Here is an 8402-nt window from a genome sequence, read left to right on the forward strand (position 1 = left end):
GGCCCTTTTTCAACAATTTTTTTTTTAAAAAAAATTATTAATTTCCGTCTTAAATTAGTTTTGGGTGCGTGGATCGATAATCGCTAATTAAAATAAGTTTCAATAAATTAAAAAATTAAAATAAAACGAACTATCCCCGAATGGGGTTTATTAGTAATTATTAATTATTTTTTTACGAAAACAATAAGACGGAAAAAATATAAGGGGGAGTGTGAGGGAGGGGTAGTTTTGGAAGTTCATTAAAATTGTCGACGATCTTTACAGGCAGGAAATTGTTACCATGTGATATAGGACCCTTTTACGCCTTTCTCGCCTCTATTTTCATGCCAACCGACTCCATTTGAGTCGGTTTTGATCTTCCTTTCTCGTGTTTTGTGTCCCTATTTCCTTCACTATGACATTTTGGCCTCCTTGCAAAAATTGAGGCGGGAACGGGTGAAAAGATGCAAGGAAGACGGGTTGGCTAAGCTATGCGTGAAGAAGAAGGGAATTCATGCTGAGATGTATTCCCAGCCGGTAGGCCGGCAGCCGGCCAGCCGGCTGGGAGTGCAAGTATATACAAACTCAAGTCAAACCATGCATAGAGGTATTCCCAGCCGGTGGCCCGGCAGCCGGCCAGCCGGCTGGGAGAACGTTCAAGCTGAAAACACAAGCTTTTTGAAGGAAGATACAGGAATCTCCCAGCCGGTCAAAAGACCGGCAGCCGGCTTCCGGCTGAGAGTTCCCCCAAAGGCTAAAAGTCAAGTTCCAAGTCAAAGGTATCCCAGCCGGTCAGGGACCGGCGGCCGGTTGACTGGCCAAGCATACCTGATGACTTCAAAATATTAATTCAACTTCCAGGAAACTCCCAGCCGGCCAGAGGACCGGCGGCCGGTTGACCGGCCGGGAGTGCAAAGACGTGTTTTAAAGCCCATTTCGAATCCTACCCTAATCTTGGTGGAAACTATATATACCCCCTCCCTTAACCATTTGTACACACATTCCCAGATCTGAATTTATTTCCCTTTCAAAGCTTCAAACTTTGTTAATTATTTTGTTAATCATTCCTTAATTAGACTAGTTCTTCAATTAATTAGTAATTGAAACTGGGTTGTAAGAAGATTGAAGGTTCCTCCTTCTTTATTTTTCTATCCTAATTCCTTTCTTGCTATTTGATTGGTATTATTTCTCTCCCTATTTTCATTTGTTTACATTTGCTTTTCCTTCAAGTTTGTTTGATTGTTTTTGTTAAATTTGCACCTTTGTTGTTTGATTGTTGTTGTTTTCATCATTGTTCATCTTTTCATTGTTCATCTTTGTATTATTTCTCTTTCCTTTGTTCACCCTTGCTAGTTGTCCTCAAAGACTTAATCTTTGAGTGGATTGTGTTAAAGATTGTGTCTTTTAGTTTGTTCATCCTTGTTATTAGATTAAACCATCTTTCTTTATAATTATTGTTGGATTGTTGCATGCTTAGAAGTAGAATTCATCCTATCACCATGTTTATGCTTAAAGACTCTAGCTTTGTTGTTTATTTTGCCTTTAGAAACATGATTAGTGAGTAGTCTCCTTCTAGGACTCGGTTTGACCCGATATGGGTAATTTCACTAACTAATTATCATTAAGGCTAATTTGTGGGGAAAATTGGTGAGGGTAGTTTAGAGGAATTTGCATGTTTAAGGTTTGGGTTTTGGGTAGTGTCAACTTGTGACCCTTGTCCACCAACGGGAGTTGGTTAGGTTGTAAATTGGATACCCGAAATTTGACCTTGTCACCAACTAAGGTTGAGACCGGAAGGGAGAACCGAGGGAGGGTGCCTCTAGGCTAGCGTTTGAAATCGACCTCCGGAAGGAGGAGTGGGATGACCCGGAATATAATGAGGGCTTAATGACCTTGACCATTTACTTGACCTCCTTGGGAAAATGCATGTTCTTGGGGTTGACGGGTTTTGAGTTAGGGATACCGGCTTTCGAACCCGGGAGGGGGGTTAGTCGGAGTAGCTAGTGTCCTATTGCGAGACCGGAAGGGAGGTTCTAGGCGAATTAGAGCCATCTCTCCCTTACCTTTCTACCCCTTTTGATTAGCCGAGACGATTAGTATGTGGAATTACTTATATTCGTGGGAGAACCGAGTCCTAGTCCTTCTCTTTATTAGATCTATCCCTTATCTTTTAGATCGTTCTTATCTTGTCTAGTTTAAAGTCTTTAAATTTGTTAGTTTAGTGCTAGTTTGTTACCTCCATCTTTGTTATTTATCGACTTAGCTAAGCTTGTGAATTAGAACGATTAGTACTCCACCTACTCCTTGTGGGATTGACCCTTTAAAGTGTACAACGATAAAATTGTGCACTTGCGAGGTTTAACTTGAAACCATCAAGTTTTTGGCGCGGTTGTCGGGGAGTACGGCTTGATATTAATCCTTTTTGTTCTAGTTTAGACTAAGTCCTTTGTTACTAATCCTTTCTTTCAAGTGCTTAGGTCTTTTGCATGAGTAGGCGACGAAGAAGAGGTCAACCAACATATCCACTTGATCGCGAAATTGAAGCCACGGCAAGAAGACTTAATTCTCTAAGAAGAAGGGGTTTACTTGATACACCGCCAATTGAAGAAGGTAATCACCAAGAAGCTACCGACGTGTTTGAAAATCCTTTCGGGGTTTTAGAAGAAGAACCTAACACCATGGGTGATCCGGTTCCGATAAGAGACACTATGACTCCTAAGCACATAGTCAATCCAAGCATCCAAAGACCGAGAATTCAAGCTAATAACTTTGAGATTTAAAATGCCTTGCTCAACCTTGTTCAAGACAACCAATTTGGAGGAGGTCCCTTGGAGAACCCAAATGATCATCTAAATGACTTCCTTGAAAATTGTGATATGTACAAGTCAAATGGAGTCTCCGATGACGCGGTTCGCCTTAGGTTGTTCCCCCGTTCTCTTAGGAGTTCGGCCAAGGATTGGTTGAAGAACTGTGACCCGGATTCCTTCAAAACATGGGATGAGTTGGCTTCGGCATTTTTAAACAAATATTTCCCACCCTCAAGAACGGCCAAAGTCAAGAGTGAACTACAAAGTTTTACTCAAGAAGAGGATGAGACCTTATATGAGGCATGGGAACGGTATAAGAAGCTCCAACGGTTATGCCCTCACCATGGCATCTCCGAGGCCGAGCTAGTGAACAACTTTTACAAAGGGTTGACTCAAGACCTTAGGCTTTCATTGGATGCGGGATCGGGAAAAGGTGCCTTAGACATTTTGGGGCATAAAGCGGCAAAGGAACTAATTGAGGAGATGGCCTCAAGAACTATGGAATGGGGAAGTGATAGGCAAATGAGAAAGGGCAAGAGCAAGGATTCTAATTCGGTTTTGAATGTGGAGGTTAAGGGTATGCTAGATGTACTCACCCAACAAGTTGCTTTGCTAAATTCAAAACCTAAAGGCTCTGATATGAGGCAAGTCTTGTCGTGTGAGTTGTGTGGCGAACAAGGGCACACTCCCATTAGGTGTCCCTTGATTGCACCCCTCCAAGAGGAATGCTACGAGCAAGAAAATGGAGTTTGGGAATCAACTAGTGCAAGACAAGGGTTCAACAATAATAACAACAACAAATTCGTCAATGGAAAAAGAACTCACCCTTTCTTATCTTATGCTTCACAAAACATTCAAAATCCAACCACTTCCCAACCTCAACAACAACAAAGGTTCAATCAAAACTCTCAATTACAAAGACAAATTCCACCCGGTTTCCAAGGGAAACAATTCATCACCCAAAACCAACAACCATTTGGGGGTTTCAAGGGGCAAAATTTCAATCAACAACAAAACCAAAATTTCCAACCACAAAACCAAAACTTCCAAACCCCTCAAAAACCATCTTGGGAACAAGCCTTTGAACAATTGGTTATTGCAAATCAAAAATCCGACTCAAAGCTTGATAACCACATTACCGCACAAAATCGGGTTAATGATGAAATACGAGCATCCGAAAAGGCAACGGAAACTTATGTGGCCCAAATTTCTCAACAATTGAGTCAATTGGCTCAAAATCCGGGGAAGTTTCGGGGTAATACGGTTAACCCAAGGGAGATGAATGCGGTATTTTTTAGGAGTGGGAAGCAATTGGAGGAGGTTGAGAAATCTCCTAAATGGAAGAGGAAGAGGGTGTCTAGTGAAGTAGTGAAAGAGCACCCGGTTGAAGTTGTGGAAGAAGATGAGATTATGGTGGAGAATTCTAAGGAGGTGGAGATAGTTGACCCTCCAAATCAAGATGAGCCTATTGCAACTAAGGCCAAAGAATGTACGCCACCCCCAAGGGAGTATGTAGCACCGGTACCCTTTCCACAAAGGCTTGCAAGGCCTAGGCTTGAAAAGAAATATGAGAAGTTTGTTGAGATCTTGAAGGGAATGAATGTCACTATTCCTTTCCTTGATATGATTACCGAAATTCCATCTTATGGCAAGTTTCTTAAGGAACTTGTCACTTTGAAGAAGAAGAATGGAGAGGTGCAAACCATCAACCTCTCTAAGGAATGTAGTGCTATTCTTACTCACACCAACAAGCTTCCAAACAAGTTAGAAGATCCGGGTAGCTTCTCTATTCCTTGTTCTATCCAAGGGACTATTAAAAGAGCATTGTGTGACTTGGGGGCTAGTGTGAGCCTCATGCCACTTTCAATATTCAAGAGGCTTGATTTGCGAGATTTGAAACCAACTAGAGTTTCACTTCAACTAGACGATCGGTCGGTTAAATTTCCCATTGGTGTGATTGAAGATGTACCCTTGGTTGTTGGAAAGCTTGTCATACCATGTGATTTCTTTGTTATGGATATGCCCGAGGATCACAATGTGCCTATTATTTTGGGGCGGCCTTGTCTTGCTACCGGTAGAGCTATGATCGATGTAAAGAGTGGCAAGCTATATTTACAAGTGGGTGAAGATAGAGTGGAATTTGAACTCCACAAGTCCATGGAAGCTCCATCTCTAGGGGGCACTTGTTGCATTGTAGACATTCTTGAGAATCCCATGGAAGAGCATGACCCAAAAGCTTCCTCTATGGATCCCTTGGAGACTTGTCTTGTTAGTGCGTATGAGGTCGATGACAAAGATGTTGAGACTCTTGCTTATGTATGGATGTTGGATTCGGCTCCAATTCATGAACAAGCTCCCAAGTTTGAAGTGTCGGAAGTCAGTAAGAAGGAGGAGAGTTCCACGCCTCCTCCTACGGTTGAAATTAAACCTCTTCCCTCTTCTTTGAAATATGAATTTCTAGGTGATGATTCCACTTATCCCGTCATCATCAATAGTTCACTTGATGACACCCAAACCACAAAACTAATTTCTTTGCTTAAAAGGTTTAAGGGTGTCCTTGGGTACACGATTGGTGACCTCAAAGGGATTAGTCCCTCTTTGTGTACTTATAAAATTCTACTTGAAAATGAGGATGCATCCTCCATTGAGCCACAAAGAAGGCTTAACCCCATAATGAAAGAGGTTGTGAGGAAAGAGGTCCTCAAGCTACTTGATGCCGGCATTATCTATCCTATCTCGGATAGTAGGTGGGTAAGCCCGGTTCATGTAGTTCCCAAAAAAGGAGGCATGACGGTAGTGCGAAATGACAAGAATAATTGATTCCTACAAGGACGGTAACCGGGTGGAGAATGTGTGTGGACTATAGGAAGTTGAACAAGTTCACCCGGAAGGATCACTTCCCCTTACCGTTCATGGATCAAATGCTAGAAAGATTAGCTCAACACAACTATTTTTGCTTCTTGGATGGCTATTCGGGATTTTTCCAAATCCCCATCCATCCAAGTGACCAAGAAAAGACCACCTTTACTTGTCCATTTGGCACCTATGCATATAGGAGGATGCCATTTGGGCTATGTAATGCTCCCTCTACCTTTCAAAGAGCTATGATGTCAATTTTCTCCGACTTCATTGAACAAGAAATGGAAGTTTTCATGGATGATTTCTCGGTTGTTGGGAAAAGTTTTGAAAGTTGTTTAATGAATTTGGAGAAAGTTTTGAGCAAGTGTCAAGAGTCTCACCTTGTACTTAATTGGGAGAAGTGCCATTTTATGGTACAAGAAGGTGTTGTGTTGGGACACATAGTGTCCAATCGTGGAATAGAAGTTGATAAGGCTAAGATCGAGGTCATAGCTAGTCTCCCACCTCCCACCAATGTCAAGGGGGTGAGAAGTTTCCTTGGACATGCGAGCTTTTCTCGCCGCTTCATCAAGGACTTCTCCAAGATTACGAGACCTTTGACCAAGTTGTTAGCCAAAGATACTCCTTTCGTGTTCTCTAACCGATGTCTTGATGCTTTTAATAGGTTGAAGGAAGCTTTGACAAGTGCTCCAATTATACAACCTCCGGATTGGAGCTTGCCGTTTGAGTTAATGTGTGATGCGAGCGATCATGCCTTGGGTGCGGTTTTAGGCCAAAGGAAGGATGGAAAGGTGCATGCAATTCATTATGCAAGCATAACTCTTGATGATGCTCAAATAAATTACTCAACAACGGAAAAGGAGCTCTTGGCCGTGGTTTTTGCAATGGAAAAGTTCCGGACCTACTTGGTGGGAGCTAAGGTTATAGTGTTCACCGATCATGTTGCCTTGAGACACTTGCTCATCAAGAAGGAGTCCAATCCTCGGTTGATTAGGTGGATATTACTTATCCAAGAGTTTGACATGGAAATTAGGGATAAGAAAGGAGTTGAAAATGTGGTGGCCGATCATTTATCCCGGCTAATCAACCTCAATGTTGACAATGGGCTCCCTATCAATGATTATTTGCCCGATGACCACTTGTTGTCCCTAAGCTTGGGTGAAGCACCGTGGTATGCGGATATTGTCAATTATTTGGTCTCCGGGATAATCCCTCGTGATTATGACTTTCACAAGAAGAAGTTCTTTCATGATGTGAAACACTATTATTGGGATGACCCATGTTTGTATAAGTCTTGTGCCGATGGGATGATAAGAAGGTGTGTTCCAAGAGAGGAAGATACCTCCATAATGAGCCATTGCCACGACTTACCTTGTGGTGGCCATGCAAGTTCCAAGAAAACGGCCGCTAAAGTACTTCAATGCGGTTTCTTTTGGCCCTCTCTATTCCGTGACGTTGCCTTTTATGTTAAAGGATGTGATAAATGTCAAAGGAGTGGAAATATCACAAGGAAACATGAAATGCCAATGAATTTCATGCTTGAGGTTGAGCTTTTTGATGTGTGGGGGATAGATTATCAAGGTCCCTTCCCATCATCGTTTGGAAATGAATACATACTTGTGGCGGTCGACTATGTAAGCAAATGGGTTGAGGCGATCCCGACCAAAACTTGTGATGCTAAGGAAGTGATCAAGCTACTTCAAAAGATCATTTTTCCAAGGTTTGGGGTCCCAAGAGTCCTCATTAGCGATCGTGGCACGCATTTCGGAGAAAGAGCATTGGAAGCTTTGTTGAAAAAGTATGGTGTGCAACAAAGGAAGAGTCTTGCCTACCATCCTCAAGCTAATGGGCAAGCTGAGATTTCCAACCGAGAGTTGAAGACTATACTCGAGAGAACCGTGAACAAGTCAAGAAAGGATTGGTCCTTGAAGATTGATGATGCTTTGTGGGCTTACCGGACGGCCTTCAAAACACCGATCGGTACCTCACCATTCCTATTGGTGTATGGCAAGGCTTGTCATTTGCCGGTGGAACTTGAACACAAGGCCTATTGGGCCATCAAGCATCTCAACTATGACTTGAAGACGGCCGGTGAGAAAAGACTTCTTGATTTGAATGAATTGGAGGAATTTAGGCTAGAAGCCTATGAAAATGCTAAGTTGTACAAAGAAAGGACGAAAAGATTTCATGACAAGTGCATAATTAGAAGAGAGTTCAAGGAGGGTGAATTGGTTCTTCTATATGATACCCGCTTGAAGTTCTTTTCCGGAAAGTTGAGGTCGAAGTGGACCGGACCCTTCACCGTTGTCCGATCTTTCCCTCATGGGGCGGTTGAAATAAGCCAAGGAGACCGAACTTTTAAAGTAAACGGTCAAAGATTAAAGCACTATCACGTTGGCAATCCCGTCCAAAAGGAAATGAAGATCCTTGAAACCTTTCTAGTCAATTAAGCTTTTTCGTCCTCACCATGAAAATTGTTGGCTTGTTTACTTGGTCGAGCCTACGACGTAAAACAAGGGCGTTACATGGGAGGCAACCCATGCAATCTTGTAAATATCATGCATTTAGCAAGGAATTTTGGACGGATGATACTCGTCATTTTGGTTGATTTCGGTTGAAATTATCGAAGAATTTGGGATTTTGTTTGATGAACAAGCGTTTTACCATTTATTGGCCCTTGTCCGACGTCATGAGTCGGGTTTGAAAGTCGAAAACACGGAAATCGAGGGCAATAGGTGACGGGATATGAGATAGGGG

The 8402-nt window shown here is 42.4% G+C and overlaps 1 protein-coding gene and 1 non-coding gene across 2 annotated transcripts; one reads left to right on the forward strand and one right to left on the reverse strand.

Annotated features, from left to right (window-relative positions):
• The first annotated feature begins 2855 nt into the window (after window positions 1–2855).
• LOC141650284 (uncharacterized) lies at window positions 2856–8095 on the forward strand. Its single transcript, XM_074458669.1, has 3 exons — window positions 2856–3430; window positions 4085–5533; window positions 6310–8095. The coding sequence occupies exons 1-3, from the start codon at window positions 2856–2858 to the stop codon at window positions 8093–8095; spliced, it is 3810 nt and encodes a 1269-aa protein (XP_074314770.1).
• Window positions 3030–3136, reverse strand: LOC141619397 (small nucleolar RNA R71). Its single transcript, XR_012531695.1, has one exon. It is a non-coding gene; the product is annotated as a small nucleolar RNA R71 (small nucleolar RNA).
• Window positions 8096–8402: the final 307 nt, after the last annotated feature.

The sequence above is a fragment of the Silene latifolia genome, chromosome 1 (genome assembly GCF_048544455.1).
Source record: "Silene latifolia isolate original U9 population chromosome 1, ASM4854445v1, whole genome shotgun sequence".
NCBI lineage: Eukaryota > Viridiplantae > Streptophyta > Magnoliopsida > Caryophyllales > Caryophyllaceae > Silene > Silene latifolia.

Excerpts from the sequence above, each read along its gene's own strand:
- LOC141650284 (XM_074458669.1), top strand. The coding sequence starts at position 2,856 with ATGTACAAGTCAAATGGAGTCTCCGATGACGCGGTTCGCCTTAGGTTG. Across the intron at positions 3,431-4,084 it reads CCTAAAGGCTCTGATATGAG|GAGTGGGAAGCAATTGGAGG; the intron begins GCAAGTCTTGTC and ends GGTATTTTTTAG. Across the intron at positions 5,534-6,309 it reads TATCCTATCTCGGATAGTAG|GTTGAAGGAAGCTTTGACAA; the intron begins GTGGGTAAGCCC and ends TGCTTTTAATAG.